The 26001-nt window shown below is 42.3% G+C and overlaps 1 protein-coding gene across 9 annotated transcripts in view; it reads left to right on the plus strand.

Moving 5' to 3' along the window:
- The window catches only part of Nhsl1 (NHS like 1), a 208719-nt gene that overhangs the window by 159950 nt on the left and 22768 nt on the right, over positions 1-26001 (plus strand). For all 9 annotated transcript variants that reach the window (XM_051175333.1, XM_051175334.1, XM_051175336.1 and 6 more), the window contains exons 3-4: positions 8238-8362; positions 22743-22935. In XM_051175333.1, the coding sequence (XP_051031290.1) occupies positions 8238-8362; positions 22743-22935 (318 nt within the window). The remainder of the gene's footprint in view (positions 1-8237; positions 8363-22742; positions 22936-26001) is intronic.

Here is a 26001-nt window from a genome sequence, read left to right on the forward strand (position 1 = left end):
GGTTGTGAGTTGCCATATGGGTGCTGGAAATAGAACTTGGGTCTCTGGGAGAGTAGCCACTGCTCTTAACTGTGGAGCCATCTCTGTAGACCCTAAGAATCTATTTAATGCATAGCAGACCTTCTTTCATGAGATTTGTCAACACAGAGAAGCGTAGTTCTTACCTTAAAGGAGCAGGAGAGAGTTTGTTCTGTAGCCAGTACGAATAACACTGTACAAATACCATGTTTCAATGTGAACACAATTTCTTGAAGGTTTTGCAATTAATTTATTCCTATTACTGCTATGGGGGAGGGGGCATGGGCACTACAGCTTGCACGGGGAGGGCATAGGGCCTTTGTGGAGTTGGTTCTCTTTGGCACATTTACGTGTGCTCTGAGGTGAACTTCAGATGCCAGACTTGTACTCCCAGGGGGTGGGGGAGTGGTGAGAGCCTTGACCCTTGACCCTCTGAGCCACCTGGCCCTTCATGAAATTTTTATAAGTAACAGAAGAAAAAGAGTTATAACTCAAGGCTTTTTAATTTTTTTTTTTTTTCAAATACATTGGTGGGTACATCAGGTAGGCGAGTGACACGAATTAGGGACTTCTGTTCTAGCCGGAGATGCTATCTGATGACCTACTTAGCCTTCGGGTTGGTGGAAGTTAGGGGACTCTTTGTACATTCCAAAAAAACTTACTGAATTGTGACTGGGTTGTTGGGCCCCATGTCGAGGTGGGCCATATGGCTAATGAGAACACCGGAGATGGCCCAGGATGACATTCCAGCTCTCCACAGTCAGTTTTATAGAATGCTTGACACAGGTGTGCTTCTCCCCTGAATCTCAGTTCACAGATTAGATCTAGGAGAAAGAAGTTGCTTATGATGAATTGTAGGTATCAGTGGTGAACACCGTGTGACGTTCCAGGTCTTGCTAGTGACTTCTCTCCATTCAGACTCTACCTGTGTCTTATCTGGACTTCATATGTCTGTGTGGTCTGAACTGAATCGGAGTTGGTGGGAATAGGTAGTGACAGCTAGTACAGTCGAGCTACCTTTCTGTTTGCAGTTACCAACCAGTTTTGTGTTGTGATGGTAACTCACAAGGCCCTGCTGTCCTCTTTCCTGTCAAGCCTCAACTCCCTCTGTTTCCTCTTCTTCACTTAGTCTGAGTGTCACCTTCACCTCTAGTTATTTCTTAAGGACTGTAAATGGAGCTTTTATAATTGTCTGACCAGTGGCTCAGACATATTACTGACTAGCTCTCACAAATAAATTAACCCATTTCTATTACTCTATATTTTACCACAAGGCTGGTGGCTTGTCACCTCACATCTTATCTCCCTGGCAGCTAGATGGTGTCTCTCTCACTCTGCCTTCTTTTACTACGTATCTCTATTTGGATTTTCTGCCTGGCCCTATTCTGCCTGGCCATTGGCCAAATCAGCTTTATTCATCAACCAATAAAAACAACACATATCTACAGCATACAGAAGGACATCCCACATCAAAGGATGTGGAAGCCATGCTTTCTCAGATGTCACATTTCCTCCAAGCCTGGACTTCATCTGTGTCATCAACCGCATCACCCCCTTGTCCTCCTCTGCCTTATTTTCTTGTCACCACTTCAGACCTTACAAACAGTACTTCACTGTTTTCATTTGTTGTCTGCTCATGTCAGAACATAGGCTCTGTGGGCTCGAGTCTGTCCTGTTCAGTGTGGAAATCTCCTCTGCATGTAACAGTGCTTGGCAGGCAGTAGACGTTTAAGATCTGTTTGTTGAATTCATAGGTACATGAAGTAGGGGTGCTGTGCCCACAAGTCATCATACCTAAGAGGAGAGGAAACTGTCTGGGGGACTGATGACTTCCTGCAGCCATGGCTTTGCTTCTTTGGCAAGAATTACTCTTGTGCTTCTGTGAGCTTCTGTCTGTTCCTTTGAAAGGTGTAAACTGAGCCTCTGTTCCACATTAGGCACAGTAGGACCGAAGAATGCCTGAGATATGGCTTCTTCCTGCAAAGACCCTAACGCCTAGAAGGGAAGGGATGATGTATATTAGTGACGATGGAGGTGACTGCGGTGACTTGGGAGTAGAAGGCAACTGTCCTGAGAAGTAGGTCCTGAAGGGACAGAGATACTGACAAATTCATGACAGCTCAGGGGTGGGGCTGGAGTCATAAGACAAGGCTTTGGGCAACTGCTCAGGGTGTGAGGTCAACCTCAAAGGGGTAGATGACACTTTGGTGTTTGTTCTGAAGGCTGGGCAATTCAAGATCTGATAAGGCCCTCCTTTCTAAAGTAGATGATACAAGGCCCAATAGGGTGGGGGAGTACCTGTTCCTGAGACCTTAGCCCTTTCTAGGATAATGGCATTTATCTGTGGGAATGGAGCCCTCATGTCCAATGTTCAAGCTCCCAGCTCTGGGACCATCACAGTGGCAGTAAAACTGCAGTGTGAGTTTGGTGGGAGCCTCTAAGCCATAGCAGAGGTCCAGCGAGAAACGAAGATGATGTAATCTCCCATCCTAAGCATGCACATGTGCACGTTATTCTCCCGGGAAAGAGAAATGAGCTCTGGGGCCAGAAGACCTGGGGTCTAATGGTGGTCTCAACAAGTGCAGCACAGCAAGCTACGTCTTTGTCCCTTAAGTCTTCATGTGTAAAATGTGAGTATTCTAGTCCCCATTATGTGTAATGATCTTAGGACAGTGACAAAGGAAACCCTCAAAGTGGGTATAACTAATGCATGGCAGTTACTGTTATGACTTTTGTGAGTTGTCACAGCGACCCTTTCCTTCCTAAGGATCGCCTTCCTCGGGACCTGCAGGCGAATCTTCAGATAAACAGATGTTAACTTCCCAGGGTCCATAGCTATTGAGTAGCCAATGGGTGCCTGCCATGCCCAGTTCTTCTTGGTGTCTTTGCTTGTGATGTGCTGAGGGTATTGTCAAGAACTTACCTCTCAACACAGATTTCTGGGAAAATCTTTGCTCATTTCTTCCTTCTCTTGGCATCTCCTGGCTTGTCCTATAGTGATACTTCAAGGCTGCCACCACAATGGGTGGTTTAAAACAAGAGAAATGTTTTATCCTGTAGGTCTAGGGACAGAAAGTTCAAAATTAAACTGGTGACAATGACATGTTCCTTCCATTCTGTCTGGGAAGCTTTCTTTGTCCCTTCCAGCTCCTGGTGGCCCCAGCCAGCTCCAAGCTCTATACCTAGCTTGACCTGCTGCTTTCTGTATGTCTTCAGAGAGTCCTCTACCACCTCTTCATATAAGGACATCAGTCCTATTTCGCTAGGCCCCACTCTGACCACCTCATTTTAACTGGCTCTACCTGGAAGGATTTCACTTCCAAGTAAGAACATGGGTACATAGACTAAAGACTTCTCTATAGTTTTTGAGAGGACACAGTTCAATGTGGAGATCATACTTTTAGACCAGAGACCCTCCATTTTTTTTTCTCTTTGCTTTGAAGTTTCAGTATATTTGCTGGCTACCTGTCTGACACTCTTCTAGAATAAAACTACTCATAATCATGAAGCTTCGTGTTGTGTAAAATTAATTAGATGTGTGATCATTTTCGTAAGTCCGGAAGTTACATTGGTTTGAATGGTTTGGCCCTATTTTGGACTGAAAGGTGTTATAAAGGACAGCGAGAGAACATACCTGGGAGTGTCTTTAATTTTTAGGGAAAGAAGTATGCACAGCTTCATTGTATTTTGGTAAAGATGTAGCTAAAGTTGGTTAAAAAGAAAAAACACACAAAATCTAGCTATGCAGTTACATCTTGACTTTTAGTAACAAATCAGAGTAGTTGTGATTTATGTGTGAATTCTAAGAGCAGTGGGCATTTGGGGGGAACTATTGTTTTGCATACCCTCCTTCAGAGAGTTCTATGAAAATTCTTATACCGAAGAGCCTGAACACAGTGCCTGAGCAGACAGAGGACTGGAAAGTAAATTAATGTCAATTAATGAACTCTAATGTTCAGTTCAAGGATTGGAGTGTGAGACTCAAGTGCTGCCCTCAGATCTCACTTAGAGTGAGCTATGTGTTATGTCTATCTGGATTCCAAACAGCCACTTGACAGCTCTTAACAGTTTTAATAATAATTAATCCCCCTTTACACAAACAAAAGGGTTGATTTTTCTTGAAGTTGCAAATTGCTTGCCAGAAGTCTCTCTGCCTCATTTTAGGATTGCAAATAACAATATGCTGAGAGACAAGGTAACAAAAACCTGAAAACTACCACCAACGCCATTCCTCCATTTGGTAGAATCTTCTCAGCTGTTCTGGTATTTTAACGTTTCCCTCCCTTGGCCAGAGGAAGGGTTTCATTTCCTGTCTTCGCTGAAGTTAGGTCTAACTATCTGACTTCTTTCACCCAACAACATTGGAGTTAATGGAGGTTCTGTGACGTTAGGCAGAAGAGCCAGTGTGAGCAACACCAGGCTGTTACTTCAAGTACCAGGTTAGGTGGGCCTCGCGCTGCTTGCCCTTAGATGGAGATGGTGACCAGACCCAGTGCCAGCTCTGGCTGTATGAGGGGAATATAACTAGTTTGTGCCACTGAGATTTTGAAATTGTTGTGTTAAGCCACTGAGAGTCTGGGCCTATTTGCAGCCGCTGTATATTCTGTTCGTTGTGACTGTAACACAGAAAGAGGAAATCCAGTAAGAGTGCCCAGGGAGAAATGAACTTTGGAAATAGCTCTTGGAAATTTTGTGTAATAGATTACTTTTTTTAATTTTATGGTGTGTGTGTGTGTGTGTGTGTGTGTGTTGTATATACTATGTACACCTGTCTTCACATGTGTTCTGGGAATCCAGATGCAGATCCTCTCTTCTAGCGAAAGTGTTCTTACCCACTGAGCCATCTTCCCAGCCTCTCTACCTTGTTTTTTGAAAGTCTCACATTGAACCTGGAGCTCCCTGACTGGCTAGCTGGCTGGTTGGCCAGCCAGTGAGATTGCTGTCTGCCTCCTCCATACTGGGACGGCAGGTGCGTGTGCTGTGCCCAGCTTCTTATATTTATGCTGGGGATCCAACCTCAGGTTGTCCCTCCTTCTTGCAGTAGATTCTGTTGACATTTCTAAGTTAAATTCATGAGCTGGTTAGATGGCCAGCTTGTTTATGATCTTACTCTTTCCTTCCGTGTTTTGGCTTACTGGAAATGTTTGCACATATTCCTTATGCTAAAGAACTTGTTTTCCTTCATGAAAGGAAGGAGGGAAATTTTTTAGTTGGGAAAGCAGAGGCCTCAAGGGTGATGCTTATCCAAACAGTCCTTTGAGAACAATAGCTTAGTTTTAGCCTTCATTTCTATGTCAAGAGTGTGTGTTAAAGATGGCCTGCTGTTACGTTTCTATCTTGCAGATGCTGGTAAAACCTGGCTGTAAATTATGTGCTGTCTTACAGTTAAGTTACTCTCATTATTGTGTTTGAAGTTTCTGTTATTCATGATGGTTTGACCCACTCCTGTCTCATTCTGCACACAATATATTCAGTTTTAATGAACAAAGCCATGGTTTTAGAAGCCAAGATCTATTGCAAGCTGATAAAGGAAATGCTCCAAAATTTCCCCTAGAGTTAGAAGAAGTAATACCGGAGTTTTGTAAGTTTACTTTATTTCAGAAATTGGATAAGAGAAGGAAGAGAGAGAGAGAGAGAGAGAGAGAGAGAGAGAGAGAGAGAGAGAGAGAGAGAGAGAGAGAGCGAGAGAGAGAGAGAGAGAGAAAGAGAGAGAGTTTGCCAATTCCTCAACCCACACTAGTGTTTGCTGGAGCTCAGTGTACACAATTCTCTGATATGAATGTCATGGCAGGAAAAACATGCACTGTCTTTTGCCCTGGGTGAGGGAGGAACCACAGCTGGAAGTATAGAACACATGGTGCTAATCTTTCATGATTTTTCGTGTTTGGGACGCAGTTCTGAAGTACTTTGGGCTTTTAAGATTTAACATGTGTCAATCATTTTAGTGTGTATTTAGTATTCTTAACCATATTTCAAATAAAGTTTTACATGTTATCAATGCATATATAAGATTTAAAGTCTCCTTTGTTTGGTTGGTTGGTTTTAAGGCATGGCCTGTCTTGGTTAGCCCAGGCTGGCCTTGAACTTTTCTTCTTCTGGTTCCCACCTCCCAAATGCTGGGATTACTGGTGTGTGTCACCATAACAGGGGCAAATACTCTTCACATATTTGGTGTGGCCAGAAAAGATGATTATGAACAAAAGAGTTTGCTTTAAAGGCTTTGGTTCCTATCTTTATTTTTCTTTATTAGTCAGGTCTCTGAAAAGCCTACATTGCAGAAGCAGTAGCTGTAGATGGTAATAGTTTGTGGTGGTTCATCTTGCAAGATTTGCCCCAGCTCTTAGAAGACGCAGTGGTACAGAGATGGTTGGAATGGGAAAGTGAATTTAGCAGGATGTTAAGTGCCAAACCCAGTGGGTTATGTTAAGATATAGCATGTGAAACTATTGAATTGAGTGTTACTGAGTTTAGCCTTCCTTTAAGAAAACCAAATCAAATATTCAGGAACCCAAGAGATCTTAAGAGAACACCATTTGAAAGCTACCCTTCCTATTTCCTATAACATTATCTCAGTAGAATGAGGATGTACATCGTTTGTATTTACCGCAGAGAAATTGATAACTGTTGGGGAGTTGTGAAAATATTTCCCCATCTAAAGGCCTAGCTTGCATGATTGAATTTTCATGGATACACTCATGGATGATAAATAAATATATAAATAAATCTAATTTAAAAAAAATAGTTTGGCTGGAAGCTTCAGACACTTGAAGATTGCGCTTTTAAAAAAGTGTCACGAATACTTGCCAGCCCATAAGTGATGGAAGTTGTTACTTAGCTATCTCATAGTGTTCATTTCCCAGTTACCTTGACATTTTCACAGAGCTTAGTGACTGTTGTCAGGGCCCATTTTTTTTTAAATCTATATATAGTTCTGAATTAGAAACTTCCTCCATCCACTCCCATTGCAATAAAGAAGAATGAGGTCTTTTATTTTCTGGTCATAAACAACAACAAAACCTTCACAACTTTATCTGTTACTGAAGTTACTGTCCTTGTCTACTGAGAATCATGGGTTCTCTGTTAACACAGGAGGGGTGGAGAGGCTTGAGTTTGGTTCTGTACTTTTCAGTATATGGTTTTAAAAGCCCTGCAGCTGGGTAGTGGTGAGTGCATGCCTTTAATTCCAGCACTCAGGAGGCAGAGGCAGGTGGATCTCTGTGAGGTCGAGGTCAGATTAGTCTACAGAATGAGTTCCAGGACAGCCAGAACTACACAGAGAAACCCTGTCTTGAAACAAAACAAAACAAACAAAAAGTCCTATAAAGAGAAAACTTCTAGAAAAGCACATTTCTTGATACTTTAGAAAGTTGGTTTTTAAGGGACCACATTATATACAGCTCCTCTTGACTGGCAAATGCCCCTTTAGTGGGTCTGGATAATAGTTGGGAAAGCTCCTGGTGCCTTCCCCACATGATAGCCCAGATGATCAGATTCCTCCCTGCATTGGCGTCCCTTGTGACCCCAGTCTCTTGCCAGTCGTGGCACATGGACCTGTTACTGTCCATGATGTTGCCAGTCCTCTGTGGACTGGCAGATATCTCAGGCTAGCACATAGCTTCCTATGAAATTCCACACAGCAAATTTAATATCAGAATTCAATTGCAGGCGAAGAGCTTAGTATCCTCAGGGCTGTGAGTTTCATTTCCAGGAACCTGAGTTCTCCTCTCCGCCTCCCCCATCCCATCGCCCTGAAAAGCTATAGTCTCACAGTCATTGAGTGACCTCTCATGTCACTTGAGCTAAGTCCTGGAAACAAGCATGGCTTGTCCATCACTTTAGTTGTGGGTTTGGAAAAGCTGTTATAATATAATCAGTAATTCTGTGACAGCAATTACAGTACAGTGACAAAGGCCCCGGGGTAATACTGTGAGTTCACTTCTTCCTTGCCTAGCATACTGAACAAGTGTTTTAATTATGCTAACCTTCAATTTCCTAGGAACAGAATTGCTGACAAGTGTTTACTGCATGGGCTGGTGGTACCCTCTGAAGATCCACTTAAAGTGCATTGATGTGATATTTAGTGCCTTAATAACCCTTAATCATTTATATCATTATTTTGAAATCTTATTTTGCTTAGGAAAATATTACTGGAACAGTTAAGTAAAGTAGACTTCCACAAATTCTGGTTTCTAATGACTTACTTCTTGCCCTCTCTGCAGAATGTGACAAGCTGAGGCGAGATGGATGCCGAAGTTCTCAGTACTATTCTCAGGGACCCACTTTTGCAGCCAGCTCCAGCCCATGCGATGAGTATCAAGATGAGGATGCGGTCACAGATCGAAAGGTGAGGGTAACTTCAGCATGAGCATCTGCATGGCACCCATAGCGGAGGAAAACCGATAGACTCAGAATAACCCCTTCCTCTAGTTGAGTAGTGTCACAGGTTAATAATTTCTTGGTTTTGACCTAAGTACCCTGACTCATATATGATCTCATGCAGATAGGGAGATGGGTGAAGAGACCACCAGAAACTCTCAATACTGTGTTTGCAATTTATCCTCAAGTGTCAAATTGTTCTAGTTTTTACACAAAAGAGAGCCGAGGCTAGGAGCCAAGAAATACACAAAAGCAATGTTTCATTCTGCATATTTGTATCAAAAGATACCTTTCAAAAATGTTTTGTTTCTCATATGACCAGGAGCTCAGTCACCTCTCAGAGAGCTCTGTGCCAGTCAGCCATACCATGGCAATAATAAGATGACACAGAAGGCTGTTTCTGAGCTAGGGAGTTCTGTATAGGTCACAGTCTGAGAGATTGCAGGCATGGCACACAGTTCTGGTAAGAGTCCTGTTGACTGTCATATCACAGTGAATGTAGTGACAGGAACAAGGTGCCAGAGAACAGGTCACATCTCATAACAGGATGCAAGAGAGTGGCTGGGTGAGTTCAACCAAAACTACCTTAGTTCCCTTCAAGAGCATGCCCCGAATGTGGAATGAGCTGTCAACCTCCCATTAGTCTTACTGTTTGACAATCCCACCCCTGAAATTGTCCTCTTAGGACTAAGCTTGCAAACATGGGCCCTAGAGGCATAAACCATATATTCAAACCCATCGCAAAATGTAAAAGTCACCGTTTCAAAAGTGGTATGTTGGAATAGGCCAGGTGTGTAAGTAAAGCCTTTACTTAGTTTTATTATACTGGCCCGTTCACTTGGTGACTGTGTGTATCTTTGGCTTCCTTTATCTCATGCTACCTCTTGCAACACAAACCACATCAGAGAATATACTACCTCAGTTCTAAATACACCTGAGAGAAGAAAATGTGTGGAGATTTTTATTTTCAGTATATCATTTTCATTTTATTATGTGATGTGGACAGTGGTATTAATTAAAGTAAGATTTGGGGATTGGGTTTGGCTCAGAAAGCACTTTCTTGAAGATTTATTTTTATTGTTTTACTTTATGTGCACGTGTGTGGCTGGACTGTATGCAAGTACCCAGCATGCCGATGCCTTGGAGGCCAGAAGAGGGCATCAGGTCTCATTGCCTTCTTTGCCACCTGGAAACTGGAATTTTCTTTTTTTCTTTTTTAATTTTCTAAAGAACAGGTTCTCATGTTAGGCTAGTCTTTTTGCTAAAGCATGCAAGAATGGTTACTTACTATTATGTAATGGGGCGAACAGCCATTTCAAAATTGACCTGTTCTTGAATATCAAAATCTCTTATTCTTTATTGGCTTGACTAAGGAAAATGAAAAGTGGAAGTGACGTATACAGTGAGATTTATGTGTGTTCAGGTAGACCTCAGCCTTCTACTGATCCCCGCAGGAGTAAAAGCCAGTGGTGGGCCCAGAAATTATGCCTAGGAATGAGCCAGAAATAGGGTCTGGGAGTGGCATGATTGTATAAGCTGTGAGTATGCAGTATAAGCAGCAACTTGGTCTATCTTGGTAACTCTCCAAGGTCTCTAATAGAATGGAGACCTGATTTCTAAATTCTTATCGGCTGCTCATTCATCCTGACGATGCAGTGAGATTTGATTGCAGTTATCCCTGGACTAGGAACCAGAAAGTGGGACCACAGGCAGAACTCTTGAAACCTATGTGTTCTTTTCTTTAAAAAAAAAAAATTAATGTTTGTTTTGCATGTGATGGTGTGAGTATGTGAGTGTATGTATGTAGATGTGTGTGAGTGTGTATGTATAGATAGGTGTGTGTGTGTGTAGATGTGTGTGAATGTGTGTGTGTGAGAATGCGTGTAATGTGTGTGTGTAGATGTATCTGTGTTTGTGTGTGTAGATGTATGTGTATGTGTAGATGTGTATGTGAATGTTTGTATATGTAGATATGTGTGTGAATGTGTGTGTAGATGTGTGTGTGTATGTAGATGTGTGTGAATGTGTGTGTAGATGTGTGTGTATGTAGATGTGTGTGAGTGTGTGTATGTAGATGTGTGTGAGTGTGTGTAGATGTGTGTGTGTATGTAGATGTGTGTGAGTGTGTGTATAGATGTGTGTGAGTGTGTGTAGATGTGTGTGAATGTGTGTGTAGATGTGTGTGTGTGTAGATGTGTGTGAGTGTGTGTATAGATGTGTGTGAGTGTGTGTATAGATGTGTGTGAGTGTGTGATGTGTGTGAATGTTTGTGTATGTAGGTGTGTGTATGTAGATGTGTGTGAGTGTGTGTATAGATGTGTGTGAGTGTGTGATGTGTGTGAATGTTTGTGTATGTAGGTGTGTGTGTATGTAGATGTGTGTGAGTGTGTGTATAGATGTGTGTGAGTGTGTGTAGATGTGTGTGAATGTTTGTGTATGTAGGTGTGTGTGTGTGTAGATGTGTATGTTTGTGTGTGTGTGTGTGTGTGTGTGTGTGTGTGTGCATAGATGCATACGTGTGAGGTCAGAGAAGAACTTTAGGGAGTCTTCTCCTTTTACCATCGGTTCCACCTTCGGGTCAACAGGCTGGCACAGCAAGTACTTTATCCACTGAGCCATCTTGCCAACCCCTTCACATGCTCTTTCTTTTTTATCAGATATATCGTAGGTTCTCTGACAAGTGTGATAGAAGAGTTGGTCTCTAAGAACGTTGGAGCCCCCTCTGGGACCTACATAAAGTTTTGTTACTTTTGTGATTTCAAAGGTCCAGGTTAATACTTGTTCATTGGCTTCAAATCCTTGGAATGCACCATTACTGATGCTTAAAAGGAACTGTTTTTGTTTGTTAATTAAATCACAACTAACAAACCATGTCATGTTCTTTCCTTTCTTGTTGCTGTGATAAAGTACCCTGACAAAAGAAAATCAAGGGGGAAAGGGTTTATTTCAGGTTATATCTACCATTGTAGGGAAGTCAAGATAACAAGGACCTGAAGCATCTAGTGACATCATTTGCACAGCCGAAGGTGGAGAGCAATGAATGAATACGTTCACACTAGTGCTCAGCTTGCCTTCTTCACTCTTATACAATCCCCTGTGCAGGGAATGGTGCCACCCACAGTTGATCTTTTTGAATGGACAGTTCATTCATTCACTATAGTAAATATTTTTAAGGCAACTCAGTACACCAAGCCATGTTCCATATCCTAAGGCTCCATCAAGTAATCCAGTCAAGATCCCTCCATTGAAGTAATAACAGCAGTGAACTGTTTCGGGAAGTTTCCACCCTGTCAGCCTGGTTCCCTAACTTCTTCAGCCCCAAATAAACACATAGATGCTACATTAATTATGAAACTGTTGGCTGTTGACTATAGCTTCTTATTAGCTAGCTCTATCTTGATTAGTAACTTATTTCTATGAATCTAAGTATTTCCATGTGATCTTATCTTACTAGAGAAAGGTCTTTGTCGGCTCACGTGGCAACTTCCCAGAATGCTCCTCCTCTGGTAGCCCCACCTATCCTTCCTGCTTGGCCACTAGCCACACAGTGTTTTATTCATCAACCAATAAGAGAAAGATATGCACAGAAGCACTTCCCCATCAGTGACCAGTTGGCATAAATACAGTAAATACCAGCGGTGGTATGCATCATGAGGATAAACAAAGCAATGTCTAAGACCCTTCTAGTGCAGCAAGACTGCCATATTAGATGGAAGCATCCAACAAGGACACAGTGAAGGTGTCATTAGATCAAAGCTTGGGATGACATATAATAAGAACATCCACCTCGAATAACCTAGACCTCTCTAGGAAGGAGAGACAGTAAGTCTGGAGACTATAGTATGGTTCCTGTGAGAACAGGGTATCAGGCAGGGGGAAGAGAAGGAATGAGGACCATGAGAGAGGCAGCCAGTGACCTCAGACTGATCGATTCTGGGTGAGGTGAGAAGTCACTGGGTGAGTAGAGCAAGGAAGAAATGAGATCTGAATGGCTAATTAATGTAATTTATGAAGATGAGCTCATGGGGAGTTGATGACTGATGCAAATAGACCAGACAGTAGGCTACTGCAGTAATCCAGGGGAGAAAACACACATGGGGGCAGGGCTAGATGTGGCAGTGGCAGAGGCTCTAGGTTTGTGTCTAAAGTGTGTCCTGTGGGATTTGCTGGAGTTAAAGAAAGCAAGAGAGGATGAATCTGTATGTTTTTCGTCTTGATCCTTCAAGATGCTCATTATGAATTCATCATTGCTTCTCATTATTATAAGAATCTAGCCCATCGACCCCACCCTTCCCATGTCTGCAATCTGCTTTCCGTAGTTTCTAACATGTGGCCATGATCATATTCTTTCAGCCATGCGGGCGTTGTTCCTTCTGTCACGTTACCAGCAAACTTCCCCCCCCCCCCAGTTTGACCCAGGCTGCTTCTTCTTTTACAGCATAATTAGCTCAACAGGGCTAGAGAAAAGCACCAGGACACGTTAGTCACACTGTTAATGTGTGACCTGTGACCCTAAGCGAACTCTATCATGGTAAATCATCTGTTTATTCTGCTGCTCTCTCAAGTCATAAACGTCACACCTTCTCACATCTCCAAAACCTGCATCCCCCATGTTTGGTATAGCCTCTGGAAAACCAAAATAATCAAAAGGCAGCTCCTCCCCAAACCAATGAGTGCCCTGCTTGCACCTCTTCTGTATACACTCTTCCTGTCCTGCAACCACAAGGGGTAAACAGTTGCTAATCCTTTTCTCTCCCATTATATCCCAAGTGCCCAGTTTCTGGCCTGGCACACAATGGGCACTCAATGCATTCCCAATGGAACAAATAAGGCCAACCTCTAGAGAATGTAAGGTGTGCAATTTACACCTTCCTCTTGGCCTGATGGGTTCTTTCTTGCTTGCACCATAGCCATCATTATACGAACATACTTGAGTTTTCTTTCATCTTGGAAGAAATTTCCTTTGACCTTTCATCTCCCTCCAATTCCACCAGATTTTCCTTTCCACTTTATTTCTCCAAAGAACTGTCTAGACTTACTGTCTCCACAGTCTCCTTTGAAGCCCCCGAAGCCTCTACCCTTAGCTCACTACTGAAACTACCCTCTTGCCCAGTAGTCACTTTCATGGTGCCACACAGGTGGCCCTAACAACTCATCTTCTCTCAGCAACATTTGACATCATTTGTGAATCTTCTTGGAGCACTCACTTAGCTTCCATAGCACCACACTATCCTGGCTCCCTTGTCCCTTATTTGCATGACTTCCTAGTCTTGGATACTCCCTTCCTTCCATGTGTCTAAATCAACACTGGAGGCTCAAATCATTGTACCTCTACTCCTCTGTAACAGATCCGTGCCTCGGGTGATCTCAATGAGTTCCCCTAGTTCTAAATCCCATGTATGGGAGTTTTCTAAATGTCAGTGTTTTGTTTTTAAGGCAGAGCCTTACACTGCAGCCCAGGTAGACCTGGTGCTCTTAATGTCACTTGAATCCATGATGATCTTACTGCTTTAGTCTACTGGTATTACAGGTGTGGGCTACCTTACCCGGCTTTAAATATCAATTTATTGCCTAAACTTAAACATTTATCTGTTGACTATACATCTTCCTGTACCACAGATTTGTCCAAATCCAAGTATATGATTCTCAGAATCCACTTTAAACCCCAATGAGAGAAACCCAGTCACCATAGCTTCCCCACATCAGTGAACCCACACTGGGTGTCTCAGCTAAAATTTGATTATTTTTATCTACCACTGTCAGAAAATTCTGCAGGATTACTAATTCTTAAACTGTCTTTTTAAAAAATCTTGAATGTGGGCATCCTGCAATGCATAGGTCAGGATATATGTCGATGAAGAGTAGGTATAAAGTGGGTTAGATGTGGGGTGGTGAAGACCAGAACAGGTTTCAGGTGGTCAGGTCTGTGTGTACTGAGTTGACCTGGTGTAGGAACAGGAACAATGGGGAGACAGCTAAGGGGCTTGACTTGTTGCTTGGGTAGTAGGAAATCCCTCACATTTGATTTTATAATTTATGGGGTATATCCCATCTGGCCCCAGGTTTGTCTCAGGGAAAGTGGGCAGGGTGGACTCCGGTGCTTGAAACTGTTCCAGAGAAAAAAGAAAAGCTCAGTTCTCTTTCTAAAGACTTTTTAAATTTTTCTTCCACGTATGAGAGTATTTTGCCTGCATGTGTGCATGTACATCATGTGTGTGAGCAGTGACTACGCAGGCCAGAAGAGGGCATGGGAACCTCTAACCAACTGTGAGCTGCCATGTGGGTTTGGGGAACTGAACCCAGGTCCTCTGCAAGAGCAGTGAGGTTCCTAACAGCTGAGCATCTCTCTAGCTCCAAGTTTGGTTCTTTTTTTTTAACAGACTAGTTTGCCAGGGGTAGGAAGCAGATTAACTGGCCAGCCTGAGTGATGAAGGTTGGCTCTATCGATCATAAATCATTAGGAGACATGACCAGCAGCTCATTAAAATACAAGTACGACATAGTTAACTGCAGTCTACTTTAATGTCAATGAGTGGACTTAGATAGTATGGCAATTGACTATTAATATTGAATATATTGACAAATCTTGGGATACAACTCATGTAATTAAAAGAGTAGATACTGACAAGACATTTATTACAATTTAACAGCCATTCCTGATAAAACCACAAAAATGGGGTGAAGTCTAGGGAGATACCTAAGAGGGTAAAGTGATTTCCATGCCAACCTGATGACCTGAATTCTATACCCTGAACTCAAAATAAAAGGAGAGAGAGAACCCAGTCCTAGATGTTGTCCTCTGGTCTTGCTATGCATGCTATAATAATGTGCTGGTTCCTTTAGAATGGGACATAAGAGGGGGACAGAGTGCTTTCTTAGCATTCCTGTGAGAGCTTGAGTGCCATCCCCAGCGCTGCTAAATAAATAAATACATGTCTCATATAAGAAACAGGCACAAAATTTGGAACGTTTGAAGTTGCATTATTAGTCTTGGTACATTTTAAGTATGTGTACTTGTTAAATTTAGAAAAATATATATTTTGAGCTATTACAAATAATGCAGGCAATTCAATGATTTAGGAAGGTATCAAGTTAATATACAGAAATATAGATGGAGTTTCTGTTCCCACAGGGCCTGAAGCCACTTGGTCCCAAATAAATACAGAGTCTTATATTAATTAGAAACTGTTTGGCCGATGCCCCAGGCTTCTTATTGGCTACCAAAACTTAATTATTAATCCATAACTATTAATCTATGTGTTTCCACATGGCCTTATCTTACCACAGAATGTCCAAACCTGTTACTCCTTTGGTGGCTACATGGCATCTTTCTGGCTCACCCTCTACGTCCTCTTCCCAGAATTCTCCTTGTCTAGTAATCCCACCTATACTTCCTGCCTGGTACTGGCCAATTGGTGTTATTCATCAATCAGTAGCTTCCATATGCATGCTCAGGATAAGAGATGGAGGTTTAAAATTACCATGTCAGACAGAAGAAACAAAGGGGAATGTATGCTGTCTGTACAAGCAAGCTTTAGAATAGTGTGAAGGAGCAGAAACATGACGAGCGGGAATGTTCTCAGCCCAGGGGCCTCAGTGCACAAATGCTGCCATTTCTTCCAGAGTTGGTTTACTAAGTTAACTCTGTAGAGCAGCAGATTTGCTGTGTTCTGTCTTGGGGCTATTGGAAGAGGACCATGGGGGCTGGGCCCGGGCACTGTTAGCTAGGGTGACTGGAAAACAGGGAAGCTGCCTGTGCAGTGTAGGCCCTGAATACATCAGCCAGCAGAACTTGATACCAAAGCCAGTAGATAGTATAGAAACAAACGAGCCAGACTGATGTCTTCACTCGGTTTGTAGATCATCTAGCTGATGCTCCACAATGGATGGGATCCCATAAACAAAGAGGGCTGTGCACACTAGCGGTCTATGTTAACTAGCGGTCCCATGTTAAGGCCTACGCTGCGATTCAGTTCTTAGAATGTTTAAAAAAAACAAAACAAAAATTTTAATCTCAAAGCCATGTTGACAACATCCGAGAATGCAGAGGAAGCCATTCTCCAGGGCAAATTCTACCATGGGGAAAATCCTTTTGTATTTCCTAGGGAGGTTTGGGGCAGCCTAGTGAGAGAAGGCTGGAGAATACAGGGCCTGCAGGAGCTAACGCATGCTTAGGCTGCACAGACTCTCATGAAAAGCCATCTGATTTGCGTCCAGCAAATACTATACTTCCTGAAGTGCTTTGCGCAGGAGCTCTGTCCTAAAACAAAAGTTCTTGATAGAGCAGAGGGTGAGTGAGGGCTGATCCATTAGAAAAGAGAACCTGAGGGTATGCATTCTGCTTATTTACTCGGGCTAATTGTCCTAAAATTATTATCCTAATTATTCCCATGCAAGATCTCTTACCAAGTGTAAGTCCGTAGAATCTGTTTAAAGGATGAAGAAAGGTAATTTGCTAATGAGAGCCACATGTCTTTGATATTAAAGGTAGCAATGTAGTGTGACAAGAAAAATGTTTAAATTATTTCCAATTGTTTGTGTTCCACGTATCTACATAGCACAAATGCTCCAGGAGCAAAAAGTGCTGTGAGCAAAGGGTTCTTAGAAATTCCAGAAAATGCCCTTGTGCTTCAACTGTGAAGTCACAGAATGAATCCCCCTGCTCTTTGTTCTTATGTTGACTTTTTCCTTCAGTGTTCAGTGCCTGTGAGGTTTGAAGGGCGATCTGTTACAGGTGCCAAAATGCTTCCTGCAAGTAGATAGGGGGGTTCTCCAGGTGCCATTGTGGGAGGCTGCATTTGGTGGCGTGTTCATCGATTCTGGGAACCGTACACAGAGGCCCCATTGTGTTAGGGAAAGGGCACCAGGTGCCAGTTACTCAACCTCTTGTATAAAATTCATCTCCAGAGTGATGAGCTGGATTGGAATTTTGGCAATAAATGGTTGGCCTTGGTGGTAGTAACAGGAACTGAAATTGCCTTTTCTATTTCCTGTTATTTTTTTGAACCTGCACCCCAGAGGTGTTTTAGGTTTTGTTAAAGGAAATACTTAATCAAAGGAAGACTTTGAAGAAAACAGCAGGAGCCTCTCTCATGGCCGTAACTGTGCACCAGAGGCGTGTTTGCTCATTTGAACGCAGTGCAGAGAGCACAGGTTCGAGGCAGCTTCTCCACCTGTTCAAGCCATTTCCTTTGCTTCCTTACACGAGCTTTGGTTCCTTTGACTGTAAAGAGATGAAACCACATGTGGTTTGCAGGGGACAGCCCTGCTTTGCAGCTGCTCGCCTGTGTAATTATTAATAGCTCTGCTCTTGCTCTCAAAGGTATTGGAGTTCTGATGCAGGTGATATCTCTATACCCCACCCCCAAGAGTGTTATTCGGGTGAGTGTCTGTAAAGTCCTGTGTGTAGCGCTTGGAACAACATACTGTGTGTTTGGATAATGATGATTACTCGTATTGAACTTTCCAAGCCAGACATCAAAGGAAATGGCACAATAGACAATGTCTGTTTTATGAAAATTTGGCTACCTTCCCAATCATCTTGTCTCTTCTTCTTCTGCCCACATGAAATTTTCTGCCCAAAGCAATGGATTTGAGTGCTTTTGGCAGCTACAAAAAAAAAAAAAAAAAAAAAAAAAAAAAAAACCCAAAAAACAAAAAACTGATTATCCTGGCTTCACAGGTCATCTGTATGTATGACTCCTCCAGGAGTCCTGCAGTTTCTAACTTTGTAATCCTAGCAGCCAGTACACTTTAAAACATCTCCAGAATTTGTCCCCATATTGTCTACCATTTTCTATAAGAATCCCATGAAATGGGTGCTTTAATACTTGTGACTGTTGGTCTAACAGTTTGGAATTTGAATCTCAGAAACAGAGAATACTTTCACATAATCACATAGCGAGAAGGCAGCAGGGAGGGATGGGTCCAGGGCTCCCTTTTATTGTCCCTTGTCACTCTTGTCGTGCCAGCTTGTGGCATCTCTCTGTCCATCTTTGGTTCGTCTGGCATTCCTAAGTAAGGATTCTGGAGGGTTTGGGGAGCGAGTGCCATACAGTGCGAAAGAGAATGTACTGCTGGAAAGGGAGGGGTGGAGATGGGTAATGAACCAAGACAGGAGCAAAGCAGTCACTGGGCTGGTGTAGGAACCCTGGCGTCCTTAGTCATCTTCCAGTCCTACAATAAATACTACATAGCCTTTTGTAAGGAAAGAAGAGTTACTAATGTCTCCATAGACTGGAGGTTTTGGCTCATGATTGGTTGGCCTCCCTGTCTGGGGGTCTGTGGAGAGGCAGCATTTCATAGCTGCAATGAGGAATCAGGCAGAACCATCCACCTGTGGCCAGAGGACACAAAGGAAACAAATGTCAGCAAAGGAGAAAGCCAAGTTCCAGTCTCTCCTTTGAGGGCATCCCCACCATGTCCCCAAATCCTCTCACTCAGTCCCATCTTCTTACAGTCCCAACACTGTTGGGTAGGATGATGCTGGGAAGCTGGCCTCTAACACATGGGGTGGGTACCATAATAGAACCCATATGAAAGACTGCACTGGAATCAGCAGGGTTTTCCTGGTCCCTGTTGTGTGGGAGTTAGATCATTCTGAAAGTCACCTACCCCGGCCTTTCCTTCAGTAGATGGCGGTACCTTGAAACAGCACATTTGCATATTGATTTGGTGTTCTGCTTGCCTGGGAAATTTGCTGGCCAGAGAAGAGGGAGCTTTGGGAGCTCAGTAAAATAGATCTGCTTTGTGAGTGAGTTGCCACACTGTTGCCAGCCCTGGGGCTCTTCCCATGGCAACCAAAACTGCAGGGAAGTTCTTCCTCACTGTGAAAGCTGTGGACACCAGTGTCACCCATGAAAGTAGGTTAGTGGACCTGCCGTGCCACCTCGGGGTGCTGAGGACACAGGAGTGGTGCTTGTCACTGTTCCTTGATGACATCACCTGCTAAAAGAGCTCATCTGTCCTCCACCAGCCCAGAACTTCACTGGCCTTCCTTTCACAGCTTTTTGGCCAGAAGTTGCTTCTTTCTACCTTCCAAATTTATGCTGGAGTAACCTTCTAACTCACTTGATTAAGATTCAGCATCAGACACTGTTATACAAACTGCCATGACATTCTCAAATAAAATCAATTTTAATAGGTGTGTGTGGGTCTGCAGTCAGAGAAATGTGTTAAAAGTCTGACTTAACAAGAGTGTCAAAACTGCAAAAAGACTGGAACTAAGGGGTTTATATCAGTGGGCTTGGCTTCTGATGCCTCAGAAATCCATTTGATAATCTTAATAGTCTATTTTATTTTTGCACAAGTGTGACCAAGCACATGCTACACCGTGGCATGTGGAGGTCAGAGGACAGCTTGCAAGACTTGGTTCTCCCCTGTCATTTGTGCTCCAGGGATTGAACTTGGCAATGGCAAGTACCTTTGCCCGCTAAGTCATCTTGCAGGGAATTTTGTCTGGATCTGTGTGTGATCTGATCATCAGAAAGGTGTTCAAGTTAGTACCATTGTAAGTTGTCAGTGACACATGCTCATCTTGTACATTGAGTGTAATTGTCTAGTTACAAATGTTAATCCACATTTTCCCCAGATTGAAAAGAAGCTAGATGGTCTTTTTGTGTTTTGCAAGTTAGCAACAGTAAACATTATTTACTGCAAAAACACATGTTTTTTTTTTTTTTTTTTTTTTTTTTTTTTTTTTTTTTTGAGACAAGGTCTCTCTGTGTATCCTTGGCTGTACTGCAACTCCCTCTGAAGATCAGGCTAGCCTCAAGCTCAGAGATCTGCTTGCCTCTGCCTCTCAAGTGCTAAAATTAAAGGCATGTGCCACTACCACCTTGCTATGATTTATATTTTATAGCTCTACAGTGTTTCTATTATTGTTATTCTCCTTGCAACAAAAGAAAATTTCATACTTGTCAATTCATGGGTTTTGCTTTTCTAAAGTCCTTTCTATATCTGCAATGCTCACCAACATTTCACTTAACAGTCATGATACATATGTATTTATTAAGACCCAACAGTACCTCCCAGTGCAGAAGGTGGGCAGTGCAACCCTTCCCAGCAAAGGGAAGTTCAGAGTTTCAGAGGAGGCTGAGAGTTCGTAGTGTTCAGCCTTGTCCCTAGGCTAATTTTCAGATCTGCATCCCTCAAGCAGTAGAAGGGATGGGTATTTTTCAGGCAGTTTGTTTTCATAGCACTAAACAGGGTGGCAGTGGTCTTCTGTCTAAGTTGACATGATATGTTCATCTAATTATCCTTTATCAAATATCAGGATAAGAACCTGAATGCTCAGAGAAGCGGGTAGAGAAGCAGCCAGGCAAGTCCTATCTCCTCCATTCCTCTATCCAAAAGGGTTGAGGTCCTCTCTAAGCTCCACTATATTACTTCCTGTCTCTTTATGTGTTCTCAGTCCTCCAAAACCTCTATGGTTAATTTTGGTCATCTAGTGGCTAGCTCCACCCTGTGATTCAAAGCAAAATATCACACAATAGTGATAGACTGATGTCTTTCTGTATTTGTATTACTATTTCTTCCTTGTGTCCCCTTAGAGATGTTCCTTATATCCTAGAAGGCATCCAGACATGACATAAAGCTAGATAAATCTTCATAAATGCAGAGAGAGAGAGAGAGAGAGAGAGAGAGAGAGAGAGAGAGAGAGAGAGAGCACTTTTATCAAATGACATAAAGCAGTTATCTTTGCTTTGGGGCTGGCTAGACTTAGAGAGGTTAAGTTGATCTGGGAGCTGCTTACGCAGATGTCTACTTTGGGAAGGTTTGCAACCCTTTCTTCTTCAATAGAATTTCTTGCCTTTTTTTTTTTTTTTTTTTTTTTTTTCTGTTTCAGTTTTTCGAGACAGGATTTCTTTGTATTGCTTTGGAGCCTGTCCTGGAACTCGCTCTGTAGACTAGGCTGACCTCGAACTCACAGAGATCCTCCTGCCTCTGCCTCCCAAGTGCTGGCGTGCTGGGATTAAAGGCGTGCACCACCAACACACGACTCAGCAGAATTCTTAAACACCTTATATGCATAGTGGTGTTTCAATTTAAATTCCATAAATTTTAGTGTTAGCATAAAATTTGAGGGGGACCCCTGGGTGAGGGACCATGGCGGATTCCATGGATGGGTTTCATGGTGCGAGAACCAAGGCAGAGGGACAAACACGCCAGGCGCACAGAGCTTAAGTGAAGTTTTATTAGAAAAACGAGGGAGGGGGAATGAAAGAGAAAAGAGGTAGACACAGAGACAGAGAGAGGACAGAAGAGAAGAGGGAGACAGGAAAAGTCCTGTCTGCCCCAGAGAAACAGTGGCAAGTTAAAGTGGGCAGAACAGGAAAAGAGCATAAGTAGGCGGGGTCTGACTTTTAAAGGGTCCTTTACACCTGCCTGCACACTAGCACTCATGGAACCCTGGGCTGACCAGAGTACTGCCTGAGTGCATTCTGCCAGGTGACAGGGGCAGGCCAGCGTAATGTGTGAATACTTACATTTAGTCCTTTTACATTTACTTATTGTATATCTTTAATGGTGTTTCCTCACATAAGCCAGACATTCTTTTGTTACTGTTTTTGTTTTTGCTTTTGTTCCTAAGCATGGTGCATTTATTTTGAGGTCTTGGGTCATCCTCATTACAAACGCCCAGGAGCTCGGGGGACGTCTTGTTTAAAGTGCTTGCCAAAATACAGCTTTCTCTGCTTACACTTGTTCAGGTATTGCAGGGAAGGGCATTGAAGAAGGGCTCTTTGGTGAGAGCGCTAATCGGTATCACAGAAGACATAGCTAAAAGGTTGTCACGGAATTCCGATAGGGCCCGGAGCACAGCTTTAGTCAGACTCTTGTAATGTAACAATTTCACACTGATTTTTGTTTTGCTTTGTTTTTATCCATATAGATGGCTTCAGAAGTGCACAAATAGTGGAACAATGGCTCCATCATTTTGAAATGTTCTTTGAGATCGGGCCCGAAAGGAAATAAGATTGAAGCTAGAAATTACTTTGAACAAAACTGAATTTTAATATAAATAGAAAGTGGTGGCCTTAGCAAAACATTTCTCCTGGCTTCTAGTGTTAGACTAAGTCCATAGGTTTTCTAACCTCAGCAGAGTTAAGCAAAACTAAAAGGGTAGAAAGGTTCTGAGGGTAAGCAAAACCTCTGCTACCCTGACATTCTCCAGACAAAGGGCAAGGTGAATTGTATGTGTGGAAAGTTACATGCAAGAGGAGATTATCTCTCTGTTCTTAGAAGAGGAACCATTCTTGGACTTGCTTTAACTTAGTGTAATCTTTTAAACAACTACTTGTGACTATTTCTGCTAATTACTTATACCCAGTTTCTCTCTCTTTCTGCAGTGTTCTATCTCTTCATCTGAAGAAGAAAGATTTATCAGCATCAGGAGACCTAAAACGCCAACCTCAGCTGACTTCTCGGACCTTCACACTCAGACGAACTGGACCAAGTCCCTGCCACTGCCAACACCAGAAGAGAAGACGAGGCAACAAGCCCAGACAGTCCAGACTGATGTGGTCCCTATTAACATCACTGGTATGCTGGAGGGCCGACTGGGTCACGATGTCCTTGGGAGAGTGTCAGTGACTTCGCTTGCTATATGCTGTTAGCATTTTCTTTATGCAGCCAAGTAAAGAGCCATGGGCTGGCCTCCTACTCTTGTTTGATAAAGGAAAGGTTAGAACTACATATGTGTGTGCATGAAAAACACCTGTTGTTTGTTAGGTAAGGGAGAACTCGTTCAGACATTCATTCAAGAGATGGCTTTTGAATTGTACTTGTTTTTAACTAAAATTTTGGTTCTGTGGGAATATCCTGCAAATGTGCTCCTTAGCAGCAAAAATTGTACACTCCCATAAGAAGTATTTCTAGAAATGGAAAGGAATATTTCATTCTGTGTATAATGAGTATTTTCTTACCTTTTGTTTGTTGAAACGGAAAAGGAGTGCTTGAGATAAAGGCATCAAGTAAGTTAATGACCACAGCATATCTTTAAAAACATAAATATAGAATGGTAAAAGTATACCTCAGTTTCTATAAATTGAGTCTCAGTCCTCAGAAAAAGACCCATTTCTGCCAAGGAAATGGCTTTGGCACATCGGCAGCACTGTGGCTATTAATTGCCAAGTTGAATGCTTGACCCTTGTGATGATTAAGGCACCAAGTAAGAAAGCGCAGAGAGCTCCAAGCTGAGCCTCACAAATTTAGAAGAGCTGTTCAAAAGAACCCAAATTTGCTATCTTTATCCCCTCTGTAGTCTTCCAAGAGAGCTGATAAGTGGTGTGGGAAGGGCACAAAATACAAAATGGTAAAGAGTTCATAGCAGCTGGGCCAGGCCTCCAGTGTAGTCCTCAGTGTGTATACTGTGCACACACTGTGTACACACACAGAAGTTAGTAGCATCAACTAACTATAATGGTATATTACATAGAAGTAAATGTCGTATACACAAAATCCACACCAAGTCTGGTCTCTATGTGCCTTTAAATCTGGCTGACCAAGAGGAAGAAGTTTTCATTAACTATTAGGATGAAAGCCCATAGCATCCTTCTATCTTTTGAGGTTATTGCTGTTCGGAGGCTTGTTACCATGGTACCTATAAACTTGCAAGCGCTAATAACATTTAGATAAGATTTGTTTTTAAAAAATTCTTAGAGTATATTTAAAAAATTACACTTAGAATTTCTATGGAAATTTAATAAATAAATATGTGAATTATTTTCAATTTCATGTTTTATATTTTACATTTGTACTAACTTAAGCCTTAAAAGAACAGCATGGCATTTTAATTTATTATCTTTGTAAAGAGCATTGCCGATGTCTGTGAGCATACCTCCCTTCCACCTAGCTCACATCTTTAAAATATTATTTTTGAATGTATCTGTGCTGTAGAACCATGTGGTGCTTACCCCTCTTTCACTGGGCATCAGTATGCTTATATTCTGCACAAGATAATGAGTCATTTGATGGATTAAATACAGAAGAAATGTAATTAATTATGATTGACTAATAATATTCTAAGCTATGCATATTATGCCATGAAAGATGACAACCCTTAGAAGAATAGAATAGAAGGTTCTGCCTTGAAATAAGAGTGAAACTAGAATAAGGAGAGTTTCAGACAGAAAACAGTGTTTGTAGTAGGATGCATCCTGGCAGGTGACTTACCCAGTTGTTTCTCCGAGCTTTCTCACCTGTGGTAGCTAAGTTTATGTGAATTACTTGGCTATAAAAGGAGGCTTTTAGATGCCACCCACACAAGGTGAATGAATGCTAATAATGACCTGGACAGCCTGAGTCCTGTAAAACGCAATCTGTCTTTGAGTGGTTGGCATTTTCCCATAGTGCCAACATTAACATAACAGCTATATACATATTGATCTGTGTTCACATAGACACACGTGTTTCTCAAGGATGCACTTCTCTAGTCTGGTCCAAAGAATTGACAAGTTTAAAGCTTTCACTCTGGGTGGTTGGATTGGCACAGGTTCTTCAGCCTCCTGCTCTTTATTATTTATTTCTGAAATTCCAGATTTAATTAGATAAAAGTGCCACCGCTTATAGGAAATGGTCACATTCTTATTAACTTGGGTGATTATTGATTCCCTAACTTGATTTTTCAGTGAGGCTTTGGAAAAACAAATGCCAATACACATATGGCTTTAGATCCAGAGTGGTGCCTGCCAGGGCTGGAGATACAGAACACCGAGCATCCAGTGGCTCGACACAAGTGAGGCACTGGCCTGCAAGGGAATGAAGTTAGTTACAGTCTTGCAGAGCCTTGGTATGTTCTAAAGGTTAAGGAGGGGAAGTGTTTTAAATAAAAAGGACATGTGACTATGCCCCGTTGTCTGCCACAGGGATCCAGTCTTCCACCTGAAAGATTGGTGTACGTGTCAACATGCTGGGAAAACATTTGCAAATTGTTTTGCTCTGCTATTTGGGCCAATGCTGTGTGTCAGTGAAAGGGAACAATTCAGTTCATCAGATAATTAACTACGTGGCACTGTGCACTAGGTGAATGCTGTCGAGGATGCCTCTATTTAATGAGAGGTGTAGATCCCAGCCTGTGACATAGCCTCTTTTAGGCCACAATGTGAAACAATGTGAATGTTGTAAAGCAATTTTCACCCTCATATGGTTTGCTTCACAATTTTCTTAGTAATTGGATAGTGCTTGGTTTTTGTTTGTTTGTTTGCTTGTTCTGTTTGTTTTTCAATGGGATGGGGGCAGGAAACTGGAGACTACATGCAACTTTGTGGTAATATTTTGCCCATTTTGAATGCCAGCGTAGAAGGAGCAGCTTTTCTTTTGCTTCAGAAAACTAATAAAGCACTGAACGACTTCCCCTTTTCAGTGCTTTTAAAGATGTTGTATCTGTGTGGCCTGTTTATCAGAGAATGGTACCTACTGGCATTCCAGGCCTGGCTCTGAATTGCTTCCGCTTTTCTGTGTTCAGAATGAAATTGCAAAGATTTGCAAATTTACAAGCATTTATTAGTCTGCTCTTCAGTGGATGGTGCATGTTTTAAAATTACCTCATTTTAATGAGGCCAGGCTTACACTTTATCTGTATGAAGTTTTATTGTCCACCACATGTCT

This window comes from Phodopus roborovskii, unplaced genomic scaffold (assembly GCF_943737965.1).
Source record: "Phodopus roborovskii unplaced genomic scaffold, PHOROB, whole genome shotgun sequence".
In the NCBI taxonomy this organism is placed as follows: domain Eukaryota; kingdom Metazoa; phylum Chordata; class Mammalia; order Rodentia; family Cricetidae; genus Phodopus; species Phodopus roborovskii.